The following is a 16,859-nucleotide window of genomic DNA, read 5'->3' on the forward strand; positions in this document are numbered from 1 at the left end:
CTACACAAGAGCTCCAAGGTTCCAAGAGTGAATGCTCAATAGCAATTATAGAGATGTACCTTTTCAAAATGACTTTTACTGATTAAATTTAATCAATAGAAGACATTTTGAAAAGGTACCTCTACAATTAGATATACAAGAGATTCAAAGCTTCATTTCAGATAGATTTGAAACTTTGAAACTCTTGGTAGATTTTGAGTGAATGCTGACAATCATCTTTGAGAAGGTTTTCTTTAAGAAAACCTTCTCAAAGAGGTTTCTCAGGAGCCCTGAGGCTCCCTTTCGTAATGATTGGGAGCCTTGGGGCTCCTGAGACGAAGAATGGCTTCGCCGAATCTTTGATCAGCAGAGGCCAAATGAAAAGGCCTCTGCTGATGGATTCTCAGGAGCCCTGAGGCTCCCTTTCGTAATGATTGGGAGCCTTGGGGCTCCTGCAGCAGAGTATCGCTCCGCTCCATTAATTTTTTTTAAAAAAAGTGCTGTGTGGCAAATTTGTCCTGTTCCCTCTTCGAAATGTTCTAAAATATAATCTGGAGAATTATAACAAAATTCATTAATTTCTAACATATACGTATCTAACAATTCATTTGGAATTTCAAACGATCTTAAATATGTAATTGAATTTTGTATCTTCTCATTTATTTGAGAAAGTTTTTCTTCAGCATTTTCCAATAAAAATCTTAATGGATTCAAATTGGCTTCTTGATTCTGAACAAAATTTAATACTTGGTATAAACGTGATTGAACTTCTCTTTTCAATTTTGTTTTATAATCTGTCAATCGAGGCTCACGAATTCTAATTGAAGGAATAAAACCTGTTTGAAGTAAATCGTTTTTAATACGATAAAAGTAATTGGGTGCAACTTCTTCTAAAAGATTTTTGACAAAAACATCAATTCTTTGATTTTTAACGCAGCCAAAATCGTGATATTTTATCTTTTTAAATAAAGATTCAGAAACGTTATTCACAACGGTTAATTCATTTGGTCTGGCAGCGGCTATCCACATCATAGCCAACAATTCCTTATACAAAATTCAAAAACTTGGGTGCAATCAGTTCTGATTGCACCCAAGTTTTTGAACTTTCTTGAGGGAATTAAAGGGTGAGAGATTTATAGTCTATCTATATATCTCCCACCCTCTAATTCCCTCCCTGACAGCGGGAAACTTTGTCTGAATGTTAAACTATTCAGACAAAGTTTCCCACTGTTTGCGAAGGAATTGTTGGCTATGATGTACTGATCATGAATCAGTACATCATAGCCAACAATTCCTTATATAAAGTTCAAAAACTTGGGTGCAATCAGTTCTGATTGCACCCAAGTTTTTGAACTTTCTTGAGGGAATGGAAGAGTAAGAGGTATACATTATGAATATATACCTCTTACCCTTCCATTCCCTCTCTGACAGCGGGAAACTTTGTCTGAATGTTAAACTATTCAGACAAAGTTTCCCGCTGTCAGCGAAAGAATTGTTCCATCTGGTGCATAGAGTGTGAATCTATGCACCAAATGGAGCAAGTCCCTCGCGAAATTGCCCAAACTTGCGTCGCATTTCAAAGATTGCGACCCAATTTTGGCGATTTCTAGTAGAGATGGAGTATTTTGAGTCACTGACCTATATGCAGTGGCTCAAAGGGCTCCATCTCTACTTTGAAGCAAGGAAACTTTCCTCGAAATTTTGATAATTTGAAGAAAGTTTTCAAGCAATTAACAAAGGATTACTCGCTATGAGGTAAAAATTCTAGATTTTCACCTCATAGCGAGAGCTTCCTTTCATTGCTTGAAAACTTTCCCCAGCTTCAAAATTGGGGAAAGGGCTGTAAAGTCGACTCCGATACCAGCAGGTACCAGAGTATTTAAAAGAGAAGCCCTCGTACGAGTTTCTATGAAGACCTTCTCATTCAAGAAGATCTTAATAGAAAATCGTACGAGGGCATTGGAAACTCGCGTCTGGTACATGTTGGTACCAGAGTGTTTGAGATTTGAAGACTCTGGTACTAACATGTACCAGAATTTATGATGAATTTAAGATGGACCATTATAAAATGGTAGCGGTTTGTTTCAAAAAAAATTTAGATGAGATTTGCATAGATATAGATTATATGATTTATACATATGAAAAATAATATATAAAAATATAATTTTGAGATAATTATGTAAATAATATTTTAAATATTTGAATTTGAGGTATAATTTTATAGTAAAATATATTATAAAGAGTATTTATATAAATATTGTAAAATAATATAAGTAATAAAAATTGAGACCCCCTCCCTGTTTTTGATGTTTTGTCAATTTTTCGGTAATTCTTATTGTTTCTAGATTTATGAGGATGTTAAATCAGCCTGCAGCATATCCAGTACACCCGGACTATTATGAAGTCGAAAACCCTAATGGAACATATGAAAATATTTTCGACCAAGATGCTATTATTGTTCATGCTTCATTTTCTGGTGCGCAAAACTCTTTCTTATGTCTGATGAATGACTTTTACGAAAAACCTACAAAGTTATATGAACCGCCGAGTGGAAGTATTTCAGACTTTCAAGTATGGTTTACTACAGATGGAAGAAAAAGAATAATTCCATTATACCATGCGTTTTACTTAGAACTTAGTTTCATATACAACTACTATCGAACGATAAAAATATAACTTTTTAATATACCGGTTGAGGTGTTGGATTTGGTTGCCAACTAGACTGTGGTGCAGGTTCAGGCTGTTGTATAACAGGAGCTTGTTCTTCTGGTTCAGGGTCTTTAGGTATAATACCAACGAACTGACCTACTCTTTTGCCAATATTTTTGATACCGTTCCATACTCCTCTTCCGACAGATTTTATTCCATTCCATATACCTCTTCCAACATTTCGAAAGAAGTTTCCTATCTTACTGAAGAAACCCATTTTACTATATGTAAAAATCTAATGTCCGCCTAGTCTCTTACGTTTCCTGTTGAGTTCCATAGCATTCTTTAACTGGAGCTCATACATTCTGTTTCTCCTCTGGTAGAAAACATATTCTGGGTCAACTCCTGTGTTCGCGTCATCTGCATAAAGTTGTTTATATCCCACTTCAGGGTTTGTATAAAACTCTTTCCATCTCATATTTGCATACCATGGTGGCAAACCTAACGCAGCGTCATTTGACATGGCAGTTTGCATTTGTACATCTGTTGGCACTTGACCATAGTTTGCCATTGCAGTTTGTATTCTAACTTCATTTGGAATATTCTCTGGGTTTGGTTGTCCAGGTTGCTGTGCATTCGCTAAGTTCTGTGCGTCCATTTAATATTAGATAAAAATATCTCTTACGAGTACATATACTGAACATTTGCAGGCATTGGTTCATCTTCATATTCTCTGTACTTTTCTGCCACGTCAAATAAATAAATGACACAATGGAAAAAACCTAAAACAAGTAGTCCTATTTCAAACCACATTTACTTACTAATAAAATTTCTTTATTGTGACACTTTCTCCAGTTTATAGGACCTCTCTCATATTCTATCTTGTCATATATAAACTCATAGTCATGTATGTCCTCTAACCATCTCATAACGGTTTCCAAACCACTTTTATCGGATGTAAAGTAAAAGCATGGATGGTTATGTATAACGTCTAAAGTTTCTAAAGAGTCTCTCAAAGTCCAGTCTACTTGGTATTGAAAATCCCATGTTGTTATAGAACGGCGGGTCCACTATAAAGAAAACATTTTCCTTGTCTTTATATTTTTCATACAACTCTGTCCAACGACATCTCACAAACTCTATACCCTCAATATATTTTCTATGTCCTCTTTGAAAACATTTGTATAGTTAAGATATAAAACTTTTGACATAAGTGTTTCAATGTCATGAACTCTTATAGCACACTATATAATAGTCTAGCAGATATACTATCCCAGTCTATATATTCTGCTTTTTTCAAAACCTCTCTCACAATATTTTTCTTATCTAATGGTATACGTTCCATCTTACCTATAGGTATCTTTTCTTTTAACTCTTTCAATATATTGTTTGTGTCTGGAATATGTTTGAGACGGTCCATATAGTTGTCGAAGTCATTGCATATAATCTTTGAGTCAGGAAATACGGTATGACATAAATGGGATATATAGAAACTTCCACCGAACAAATCTACAAATGTTAGACCATTCGGTAGTTTCTTAAGTTCTCTCAATATAATATCTTTACATCTACTCTTATTTCCAAAGAACGGTAACGGCGGTTTTGTAAAATTCATTTATATATAATAATAAAAATGTTTTTACCCGAAAAGTGACAGAAAAGTGACAAAACATGAAAACATATATAATTTGTGAAAAGTGAAACATTATATAATGTTTTCGACCCAGAAGACTAACAATTTTCCGAATAAAAACTTCATTTATACTAAACATCTTCGGGGCTAGAGGGCGCAACGCGCCTGGAAGCCCCACTACCTTTTTTTTAATGAACATTAATTCTCAAAATAAAAATTTTATCTGCAAAAATATTCACATTAAATCGCAATTACTAATAATGAAATATTTTTTGATTATGTCACTATTAAAAAAATAATTTTTGATTAAAAAATGTTACTTAAATAGCCTTTCCCTATAATAAAGGTAAATATTCAAATAATTATGAATCATTGGATTCTACTGATTCTAATATTGATTCTATCATAGTCAATTCTAACACAAAATACATATTTCGAAGTTCACAAAGTAATTATGCTTTCAAAACATGCAATTCAACTATTAAGTCAGTCGAATTTGAACAGGACTCACAACTTATTGAAATACAAAGTTATTCCTTTTACTATTGCAGTTTTCTTGAAGCATTTGATCTCAGTCAATGCACTCATTTAGTAACTATATCGAGTCATGCATTTGAATCATGTTTATCATTAAAATCTGTTTTACTTCCTGCTTCTGTTCAAAACCTAGGAGAATATGTGTTTTCTAAAACAAGATTAATTTCATTTAAATTTCCTTCTAAAGTAAATCAAATTCCAAATTATTGTTTTCAAAGCTGCTACTTTCTCAACAATCTCGAAATTCCAATTGATAGCGAAATCAAATTTTTAGGAAGATATTGCATCCATAGCACACATTTAGCAGACTTTAAAGTACCTGCAAAGGTCACATCAATAGCTGTAGGACCATTTGAAAATAGTAATCTTGAATCAATATCAGTAGATAGACAAAATCCATATTATTATGTTGAAAATTCGATTCTTATTGATAAACGAACAATGACGGCAACCTTTTATCCTCCTAAAAAATCAGACTCTGCTATAATTCCAAATGGAATACTTGCAACAGGATACGCTTCTTTTATTGTTTCAAATATTAATGGTTTGACTATTCCAGATTCTGTAACAAAAATTGAAGGATTTTCATTCTATGGAACAAAGTTAACCGAAGTTAATTTGCCTAATTCTATTACATACATTGGTGAAGTTAAAACATTAATCAGCATGAAATTACCATTAAATATATACGAATTAAAAATTGGCTGCTTTTTTAATACAAGACTGACTTCAATTGAATTGCCAGAATCATTAAAAATAATAAATTCAGGATGTTTTACAAATTGTCCAAACTTAAAGCGAGTTGTGTTGCCAGAGAATTTGACAACTTTGAATGGAAAGGTATTTGATACAACAACAGAATTAGTTTTCAAAGAGAATTCAAACTTTTATATCAATGATTATTATGTTATCATGACAAAAGACAATCAAACAGTCTCACAATACATTGGTGGTAACGAAGCTAAAGAAATTCCAATCTTGTCAGATGTCATCGAGATCAAATCATCATCATTCAAAGATAAATCTCTTCTTAGAAAAATCATATTCGAGACTAACTCTAAACTCAAAATCGTCCAAAACGAAGCATTTTCAGGCTGTAATAACATCGAGTGCATTGAATTACCACGAAGTCTCACAAAAATTGGTGGCAAAGCATTCTATAATTGTTATAAATTGAAGTCGATCACATTGAGTGAATGTACTAGTTTAGGAAAGAATGTCTTTGAGAATTGTAATGAATTAACAACAATATCGATGGAAGACAGTTCATTAACAATTCTTGGTGATAGTGTTTTCTCCAATTGTACTTCACTCAATAACATATATCTTCCTATTTCTTTGACAACAATTGGATTTTCAACATTCAGTGGATGCACATCTCTCACATTAGTTCTCTTCCACGACAAAATCTCATCAATTGGCAACAACTGTTTTGAAAATTGCAATCTTGAAGAAGTTGATCTTAGCATTTGTACGAGTCTCACATCTATTAGTGAATATTGTTTCAGTGGAAACACACATTTATCAGAAATCAAACTTCCATCGACTATCAGTGTTATCAACTCATACAGTTTTAGCAATACAGGCATTTTAATATTCACATGTCCATTATCTCTTGAAAAGATATACTCAGACTCGTTCTTATCATGTGTCTCACTCTCTACTATCGTTATTCCATCAGAATGTCGTCTTTCTAGTATTTCAGGCGGATCATTCCGAAACTGCTTCAGCATCAAGAATATCACATGCAAGAATTCTAACTATGTTGTTGTTACAGGTGCTCTCTTTGACATTCACATGACATCTCTTATCTTGTTCCCTCCTGCATCACCAGTCAAGTTCTTCTCTCTTCCAGGAAGCACTACAAACATCGGTGAAGGTGCATTCATGAGCTGCATCAACCTTGTTAGCATTATGATTCCTAGTGACAGTGTTATAGAAATCTCACAGAACGCATTTGAAGGCTGTGATCATCTTTCATGTGGGTGTGAGATTGAGAATCAAAGCAAAACATTTCTCACAACATTGATCAGTATCAGTAAACTTCCATCTCGATGCACTCATGACTGCCTATCACTCTGTTCAATCAAAATCATCAACAACATTCAATCCAATTTCTTAATTCATCCATTCATTGCAATGCTTTTGTAAACAAAATCATAAAATTTATTAATATATTGAAATCTGATATTATAACGACTATTGGAATCATTTATACTGAATTTTTTGAATAAAATTATAAAGTGCATGATTCAAAATCTATAGTCCTTTATTTTCATGAATCCAACTGAATTACTATTCAATATTTTAACATCTTTGATAATATGATACGCTGTTTCTATTTGAACAGGAGAAAAAAACTGACATTTATCAAAATTTACTTCAAATCATTGATTTATAACATCATGAAATTACCTAGATTGAGTTATACAAATCTAAAACTCGTATATTAATATGATGCAAGTTGTATATTTACTTCTAAAATAGTTAATTTTTGCTAAATATACTTTTTACATTTTAATTTTTAATTTCATTTTTAATGATGACCATCCTTAATCATATTAATTTTATACAATATTATTATAACACAAATCGTGATTTAAAATTCAATCAAAATATGATACAGAGATTAATTTTTAATTTCTTAAACATATTTTCATTAAATGGTGAAACAATGCATGCTTAAATATTCCCTATTAAATTCATCAATTAATGTCCAAAAACGGAAAAATAAATATATCTTCGATTATCCTTGTGAAAGTTCTATTGATTGCACAGATTACGTCATTGATATATCTCCTGGTGTATATAAGTTCGAATTATATGGAGCCAGTGGAGGAAGTGAAGATGGACACGTATCATCCTACCGATTTCCTAATGGATCTTGCATCTCAAATGAAAGAGTAAAAAAGTTAATGGAAATGCAATATGTCTCCAAAGGTCTAGTGTCGGAGGTGCAGGAGGTTATATTAGTGGAGATATTTATATTCCTCAACCAATTCGTGCTTATGCTACACTTGGCGGTCATGGAAATTATGGTGTGAAATTGAGAGGTGCTCATGATACTCATGAATGTTATCTTGATGAAAATCTTATTGAAGGGGGTTATGGAGGGGGTGGTAAATCGTGCAATCTTGATTATGGTAATTTTGGAGGATCAGGTTCTGGAGGCGGCCAAACTTCTGTCAAATTTAATAAAAATGACTTATGGCATCGTGTAATTGTAAGTGGATCTGGAGGAGGTTGTGATAACAAAGGTCAAGCTTTGTTGAGTTCAGATGATGGTTCAGGAGGTGCAGGAGGATTAATTGGCCAAGGATGGTTTAGTTCTGGCATTTATACCTCTGCTTATACCTCAAACTCTACTTTTGGTTTCAGCTTTGGAAGCGGTGAAACATATCAAGAAAATGGATCAATAAATTCTCAAGGAGTATTAGGAGGCTCTCTAGGAAGTGATAGAGCAGGCTCTGGTAGTGGTCGGTTTGGTGGCTTTGCGAGTCACAATGGAAACGCTGGCGCTGGTGGTGGTAGTTCTTGGGTATTATCAGAAGATGCAATTATTCCTGCAGGAGAAATTCCCGCTCACGATGATAAATATAATTTCATTGAAAGCCATGAATATAATTTCAGCAAAAGTTCATATCTTTTCCATAATATTGTGGCTGAATCCTGTGTTTGGGAAGGAAATGGTCGAATTGTCATTACATTGCTTCGATTTGAACCTGTTCAATCAATTTATTGATGTAATCAACTGAATCATATTTCATCTTTCTTATTCATGCTAATATTGTTTGAAAGTTAGATTAAATTATTATTTTGATTCTCAAATTACATTCGATCTTTGTTTCATTGATAACAAATCTCCGAAAAAATTATGTATAATTTATAGTTTATAGTTTTTGTTCAAGTAGATTTAATATATTCTTTTATACCACATCTATAATTTTTATTCTAATATAATTAAACACAATATAATTGCTTACAGATCAATTAAAAAACAAGCTAAGAAACAGATAATTAATTGGTATTGGATTTTTGTTAGCACATGAATTCAAATTGATAGTAACATTACCAAGAATTGTAATGACAAGTTTTCCATTGCCATCCCAAACTCCTGCTGCATGTGTCACATCATAGAAAAGATATTCTGATGTTTTGTTGAATGCATAACTGTTACTAACTGAGTTCTCGTAGAATTCATCTCTTGCATCAATCAAACCTGAAGGAATAATAGCGTCTTCTGTCAGTGCCCAAGACGAACCTCCTCCGGCACCTCCTGAAGGACTATGGCTAGAGAAACCTCCAAACCATCCCCCTCCAGCACCTGCGATATCATTTAAATCATAAGATTGAACTCCTTTTGGATTTCTACAATTTTCATCTATAGCTGCTTCTCCTTGTCCAAAAGTGAACCTCCAGAAGCTCCATACAATTCAAATCTATATGAGCCCTTTGATAAAGTAATAGTATAGTCTGTGCAAGTTGATGGATCAGAACAAGGATAATAAAAGGTATATTTGTTTCCTTCTCGTGTAACATTTGTATTTGCATTTGCTTGGCTCTCATTGAAGAGGCCGTAGTAAGTGAGCTCTTCAAACCTGCAGCATGAAATTTTACCTTTATTACTCACTTTTTGGGGAAGAAATGATCATAAATAAAGACTAATGTTTTTACGACAAAAATGTCACTTTTTTATTCTTAGTCTTTATCCCTTTTAAATCATTAGGAATTGCCTAAGAATTTAACCACTCTTTATCCATATAAAGGTCAAAATAGCACACATTCATCTGCCTATACCGTTAAATTCGATTCTGGCGTATATCTTTTTGAATTATGGGGTGGAGGAGCTAGATTTCCATCGAATGGTTCTTATGTTCGAGGCGAAATTGTTTTTAAAGAACCTATTACTCTTTATCTTCATGTTGGTTCTGGATATTATACAACAGCACCTCTTCCTGCCTATGGAGGAGGTGGTCCAGGGCAGTATTCTGGTGGTGGATCCACAGATATCAGGGCTTGAAAAGTCGAATTATCGTTGCATCTGGTGCAGGATCTGGAGATGGTTGTTCCTCTGGAGTTTTGGATTCAGGAGGCTGTGGAGGTGGTCTTTATGGTTATAATAGTTCTGAACTTCATGGTTTAGGAGCCACTCAAACTTCAGGAGGTAAAGGAAAAGGTCTAAGTGGCACTTTTGGTTTTGGTGCCGGAAATGGGACATTAATATTGAATTTTGGAGAATTTGACGGAAATGCTGGTGCTGGAGGGGGATATTTTGGTGGTGGAAACTCAGAAATTCCAACAAACTGTGGTGCTGGAGGAGGAAGCTCCTACATTTAGTCATGTGATTTTATCCCAAGCATATGGGGATTCTAAATTTTTGTCCCTATCGTTATCCCGATTGAATTTTTTTGGAATTTAAAATTTTTTTCTCCATGTAAACTTAAATTTTAATTTTTACCACTAAAATGCAATATTTCAACAAATTAATGAGTAATAATATTTTAATTTATAATAAATATTATAAATCTCCTCAATTTAATGTAATTATTGTATTAATTTTTGTTGAAAATATAAAATCTTCAAGTAAATGATGTGAATTTAATATTTTTAGAATGTTGTTTAATTGTACTTTATTATGCATGTAAAATTTTGTTACAATACATTTTATATGGGATCCCCATTGCCCAATTGAGAGAAAATTGAGAGGTGGGATTGGGCTAGCCCAATTCAAAATATCCCAGGTGGAAATAAAAAATTAACAATTCAACATAAAAAAGCATCTTAAATAATAATGATAAAAAGAAATTTTGTATGAATTTCAATCAAATTTGTTTTTATTCAACTTAAGAAATCACTTCATTAATGAAAGAAGTCGGGTTCACAACATATCCCGATCTTGAAACGAAACAACATGTTTACATGCGATATAAACATGAAGGTAGTCCCAAGTGGTATGTAAAATGCAATGAACTTGTGACACGATCTGATGGCGTAGTTTGCCGGTGTTCAATGCAAGAACAAAGGGAGGATCATTATAAAAACTGGCTTAAGACTCATGTTCACACATGCCAGGCCGGAGAAGCATTATCGCAGCAAACATTACTTGACTACTACAATAAAGGTAAACAGCCAAATGATCCAATGTTGGATTTATCGAATGTATACGATGAAATGACCATTTTTACCGGTAAGTTCAACCTTGCCTTAGACACATTTGCATCCCCAGAATTCACGCATGTTGCAAAGATTTTCATTATGTTCACAATATATCAAATGATGAACAAATACAAACAACTTCAGTCAGCTAATATCAATCCGGAAAAACTTGCTGACAAATTATATAAGCCTATTACACGTGATGAGATCCGAAATAGAATGATTGCTATTGCTAACAGCATACACCTTGCTAAAGTTCTCGAATTCGCCAAAAAAGCATACACTTGTGTCGCCATCGATGAAGGCAAGACACATGATTACCACAATCTTGATTTTGTCTTAACAAATCCGTTGGAGCAAATGAAGCCATACCCAGTAGAGGCGATAGATATGAAGGATGGCCAGACAAGTCAGGATTATAAATCCGCAATAACAGCAGGATTTAACAGAATTGACATTAGGAAAGTCAAGATAGGTAGTGTGGTAGTTGACGGAGGACCAGCACAGTTAAAATGCTTCAAAGATACTTGGAATGATTCATTCTATCATGACAGAGATCCAAAATACTACAAGATATTGCTTATTCCCTGTTTGTGTCACAGAATCCACAACAGCTATCAATATATTGCTGGCAAGAACAACCAGTTACAAAGTTTAGTAAAGGATGTGCACAGAATTGCAGAACTTTGTCGCATTCATGCTGACGATATAGGTGCACAATGTCCACAGCATGTATCCACCAGATGGATATATGACTATAATATATGTGTCTTTATTCTTAAGTACGAAAACAAAATCAAGCAATATATAAATGTAGATCACGATAAAATCGTACAATTGAAAGATTGTTTAGCTGTTCTTAAAAAGCTAATCTTAGTATTCGAATCGGATAAGGCATTGTTGGCAAATTGTTACATTTGGCTTCGTAAAGCCATATCAGCTCTCAATCTTTTGACATCCAATTTGCATAATGCATTCGGATCCATCTTGGCATCTTCATTGGATAGCTATACCTTGGACTCTGACTTTGGTGGGCTATGGTGTTTGGCATTCTCTCTCACGCCGAGAGGAAGGTTCTACTTCCATAGAAAGTTTGTTAAAAACGAAGAAGTAGAAGATTTGGCCGATCCCTTGAGTTCCTTTCAAAGTGAGCATATTCCTGATAAAGATCCGGCAGAAGATTTACAGGACATTTACATGGATTCTATTTTTGAGGAAGGTAACACAAACGCTGTAATTGATGTAACAGATGAAGGCACATTTCGTAGAATTGTCGAATCTGATGATCAACTTAGGCTTACATTGCAAGATGTACGCGAGGATAATCATCAGACTGCCGAAAATGATCTAACAGCAGCTAAAGATTACCTCAAGCGCATTTTGGTTCAATTCCGATTGAACGAAAGACAAAAAACGCTTGTACTCTCGTTATATAATACGTTCATCAATAAGGAATCAGACATCTTTGAGAACGATCTGATGGACGAGGCACAAAATTATGCTTGGGAAGAGATCTCGCATAGAATTGGAGAAAAATCCATCCTTGCGGAAATAGCATTACGCTTGTTATGTTCATCTCCTTCGGAGGCAACATGTGAACGTAATATCAAAGCACAAAGGTTAATTTTGAACGTTAGGCGGTTAAGATCCAAGAAAAACTTGTTAAATAGCCGTCATATCTTAATGGCAACTAAATGAAATAAACATTTTGTTATTATTTATTTTTCAATATTAAATAGCCATTTTCTTCACAAATATTTCAATGTGTTTTTACAACAATTTAACATTCAATAATTTATAATGAATCGTTCTCTTTCATTAAACATTAATTAAAACCTCCGGTCATGAATATTTTTTTTGTTATTATTATTTTGTAATTTAAAATCTAATAATATATAAGAGTAATATTTATTATTTTACATTTTAATTCGTTATGATAATCTTTATATTTACAATTTATAAAGCACCGATCCACAGATAATATAGTTCAGTGGTAAGAGTCATAGTATAAGCCTTAAGTTCCCCAGTTCGACTCCAGGGCCTTTTCGCTTTTTTCTTTTTAGATTTTTTTCTGAAGTTTATTTTTAAGGTTCTCGCTGGCGACCCCCCTTCGCTCGATATTTTTTTTTGTGAACGGGAGGGGGTCGCCAGCAAAAAAAAGATGTCAAAATTTATCCCAAAAATTTAGGGCTGTACAAGATTTAAAAAAACATTGCCGGGTTACCGTGGAGGCCTAAAAAAATCGCGCCTCGGCGGCAAGCCGCCTCGGCATTAAGAATGCGCATCTAAATTTTTATATGTCCTTCTTTCTTTTATTTTTCCCTTCCCTTCCTTTTCTTTTTCTTTTTTTCCCTCCTCTTGCTCTCATTTACCTTTTTTTTCCTTTTCTCATCATTTTTCAAAATTTAAAATTTTTATCAAAAATCTTGCCTATAAAAGCAGATTATGGAACCTTTTGATGCCTCTTAATCAATATTATACAGCATAAAGCATATTAAATGAAAGTAATTACGTATAAATTTATTTTATTATCTTATTTATTAATTCTTTAGCATGTATTGTTTAATATTAACTTTTCTGTACATTAAATATGATATCTCCAAAGTATGAATGCCTTGTAACGAAACGAAAACTTAATTTTATGTTGAATATTTGTCACAAACATTAGATTATTAAAATATATGTTGGATATCCCTTAGTATGAGACTTCATGACTCTTGTTGTCTAACGTGAGCTTTGGATTGCAAGCTTGCTACAGCACATAAGTATTCTGTGGTTAAAAAAACCACATGAGCTTTAAAAACTATAAAACCAAAAATAATTGTTATAATTGAAATGAAGAAGTAATTTAAAACGATTTTATTTATGATCAAATTTTATATATTTTTTTGGATCAAATCCATTTTAATAGAATTTATATACTATTCATCTATTAGTAAACACTACCGTATATTATTTAAGCTATCTTATTTTTTGAAATTTTATTCAAATCTTTGTCGCAAGAAGAATTGCATGATAAATAAAAACATTTAATCAAAGTCAATTTTATTTTTCATATTCAAATGGACTGAGTGTTAACATTTAACATTTTTTGCTAATTGTCGTCAAAAATTAGGCGTAAAGCAAAAATTAATATTTCATATGGTTTATGATAGATAAGCATTATATTCCCACTCATTATATTCGTAAATTTTGAGGTTTATCCTTCGCTTTTAAGATCATTGAATTTGATTTTTATATAAAATAGTTATATATTAGAAAATAATATGAGTTTATGTGATATTATTTTTCAGAAGATTTCATTCTATATGCCTATGAAAAGTACTCTCAAAACTAACTTTTTCCTAATTATAATTAAATCTAGAATATTGTATTATGCTTAGTATTATTTTCATTTTCTCATTCAATTTAGAATTTACAAATGTCAAAAAATGAGAGCTGTCACTTTTGATGAATTTCTGTTTATTTACAGCATTGTTATTAATAATGAAAAATAAAGCTTATTTCAATGAAAATTGTTCTGCAAATTTATTTCACTTTGACCTCACTTTTTCCGTAATTCAATTTTTTACTTTTAATATTTTAGATCTTCATAATATCATTTGAAAAATTAACCATATAAAAAAATCAAGTTATCAATTCACTTTTTCCGTAATTCAAAAATCAAAAATATAAATAATATATCTTTTTATCAAATATTATTATTATATTCTATGAAAAATGAGGTCCGGTAATTTTGCGGATTCCCGTAACTCAATTTTACGGAAAAAGTGCAGTAAACTATTCAAAATACGGAAAAATTGGTGTAAACTAATGATTTTACGGTAAAATCACGGAAAGTCCCGGAAGAATATATGTGCCTATATGAAATTATACAAAAATGAATCAAACGCATTTTAAAAGATTGTTCTTGTATTATAAATGCTATTCGCAGATTTATTAGTTGAAGAAAATTACCAAATTTTTGCCGATTTACAAAAAATGATTTACAAAGCATATTTTTATAAGGCTTTAAAAATCTTTAAAATGTGACCGGTGACGGAAATCCATGGTAACCAACCGCGGTTCCCGTTTGGAATGCCATACAAAAATTTAAAAAAATCGAAGAAAGTGCATCCCAGGGATTATAAAATTTAAGTTTTCACATCTATACCTACATAAGTGGCCACAAAGGTTGTATTTCTGTTTTGAAATCATCAAAATCTGCCAGTGAAATTGAATTTTCTGATTCTGAAGATCCATCAATTCACTACAGTGGGCTTCAATTCTATAATACTAAGATGATTGATGGGACACAAGAAATGCCAAATCCTCTAGGTGGTCAAGAAATTGGACATAGAGGGAATGGATATATTAGAATTACAAAATTTAATTTTTACCTCTGCTCAAATTGTAAATGTAACTTGTTTGGTTATTCATATCTTTTTATTTTTATTTTTTACAATGATTCTACATAAATAACAAAAATGTCACTTTTTTAATAATAAATTATGATTGAGTATTCAATAATTCGTAATTAGATTCTTATCTTAATGCCACATAAGGTCAGGTTGGTGGGGCTTCCAGGCGCGTTGCGCCCTCTAGCCCCGAAGATGTTTAGTATAAATGAAGTTTATATTCGGAGGGCTTCCAGGCGCGTTGCGCCCTCTAGCCCCTAAGAAATTTTGCCCAAGACCCAAGAGGAGGACCGAACCCCAGCCGACCAGCCGGTGACAAAACCAAAACCGTTGTTATTTACATCATATTAATAGTATCACTTTTTTAAATGTCACTTTTTGTGTCACTTTTCACAAATTATATATGTTTTCATGTTTTGTCACTTTTCTGTCACTTTTCGGGTAAAAACATTTTTATTATTATATATAAATGAATTTTACAAAACCACCGTTACCGTTCTTTGGAAATAAGAGTAGATGTAAAGATATTATATTGAGAAAACTTAAGAAACTACCGAATGGTCTAACATTTGTAGATTTGTTCGGTGTAGGGTTGTTAAAAATATCAAAAATTAGCGTTTTGAAGACACCATGGTGTCTTATAATTTTCCCTTCCTTATTGGCGTGTAGAAATAAATGCGCCAATAGATTGAAGAAGAAGAATTGTTTTTCTCTTAATGAACTTTAATCCTTTTGATATAAGAATATTAAAAACATTAATATAATTTCGATTTCGGAAATTAAATTTCCAAATTTTTTGTCGATTTCGGAAATAACAGGATCCCGCATCCAACACGCAACAACAAAACACAAAAACACACTTTTTGGTTCTTTCATCGTTTTAATCGTAATTTATGTAATACATGATTTGGATAAATTTACAAAAATAGAACCTATATTATATTCTTTTCAAAGATTCTTGCAAATCATCAAAAATAATTGTATTTTAAAAAACGATCAAATTATCCTTTCATTATTTTAAACTTAAATTAGTTTTTATGATTGACTAAAGCAATCATATTTATTCATCATTAAATAAACAAAAAAAATAATATTTGAGAGTTATTTCAAAAAAACACATTGAATTTATTAATTTGTCTCAATTTCAGTATTATAAATTTTTATAATTTCAATATTTTGAAATACACTTTTTAATATTTCAATATTTATGATATTTCAATGTTTAAGTGGTCTCAAATTGAGCTTCTCAAATATAAGTTGGCCTATTCAAATAATAAAATTAAATAATATTTAAAATAATAAATAAAAGTAAGGTTTCGTTTTGCTAAAATTGTCACTTTTATAGCATATTTGTTTTTGGATGTTTTGCGAAACCAAAAAAAAAAACTATGTATACAATGTGTGTGTAAAGAAAATACTTTATTTACTAGTTAAAAAATCATTTGGTATTGATCAAGTTATTTTTCTGGATAAGATATTATATGGATAATTGGATAGAAAATACAATT

The 16,859-nt window shown here is 32.2% G+C and overlaps 4 protein-coding genes across 4 annotated transcripts, besides 5 other annotated features; 2 read left to right on the forward strand and 2 right to left on the reverse strand.

The window, feature by feature from the left end:
* Positions 1-505: part of a mobile genetic element that runs on past the window's edge.
* Positions 506-2,321: a mobile genetic element.
* A 338-nt stretch (positions 2,322-2,659) lies between these two features.
* Positions 2,660-2,905, reverse strand: TVAGG3_0635680 (serine threonine-protein phosphatase family; the record flags this gene model as incomplete). Its single annotated transcript, XM_001312797.1, has 1 exon — positions 2,660-2,905. One exon carries the CDS (start codon positions 2,903-2,905, stop codon positions 2,660-2,662), a length of 246 nt encoding a protein of 81 aa, XP_001312798.1.
* A 105-nt stretch (positions 2,906-3,010) lies between these two features.
* Positions 3,011-3,286, reverse strand: TVAGG3_0635690 (uncharacterized protein; the record flags this gene model as incomplete). The annotated part of the gene is made up of 1 exon (XM_001312798.2): positions 3,011-3,286. A coding segment is annotated over one exon (276 nt), but the record flags the coding sequence as incomplete, so codon positions are not given.
* A 1,953-nt stretch (positions 3,287-5,239) lies between these two features.
* On the forward strand, positions 5,240-6,949 carry TVAGG3_0635700 (ribonuclease inhibitor domain-containing protein; the record flags this gene model as incomplete). The annotated part of the gene is made up of 1 exon (XM_001312799.1): positions 5,240-6,949. One exon carries the CDS (start codon positions 5,240-5,242, stop codon positions 6,947-6,949), a length of 1,710 nt encoding a protein of 569 aa, XP_001312800.1.
* Positions 6,950-10,132: 3,183 nt separating this feature from the next.
* Positions 10,133-13,141: a mobile genetic element.
* TVAGG3_0635720 (uncharacterized protein) lies at positions 12,152-12,652 on the forward strand (the record flags this gene model as incomplete). The annotated part of the gene is made up of 1 exon (XM_001312800.2): positions 12,152-12,652. The coding sequence occupies one exon, from the start codon at positions 12,152-12,154 to the stop codon at positions 12,650-12,652; it is 501 nt and encodes a 166-aa protein (XP_001312801.2).
* Positions 13,140-13,331: a mobile genetic element.
* Positions 13,332-14,386: 1,055 nt separating this feature from the next.
* Positions 14,387-14,421: a mobile genetic element.
* Between the last annotated feature and the right edge of the window lie 2,438 nt (positions 14,422-16,859).

Source organism: Trichomonas vaginalis, chromosome III (assembly GCF_026262505.1).
Source record: "Trichomonas vaginalis G3 chromosome III, whole genome shotgun sequence".
Classification (NCBI taxonomy): Eukaryota; Parabasalia; order Trichomonadida; family Trichomonadidae; genus Trichomonas; species Trichomonas vaginalis.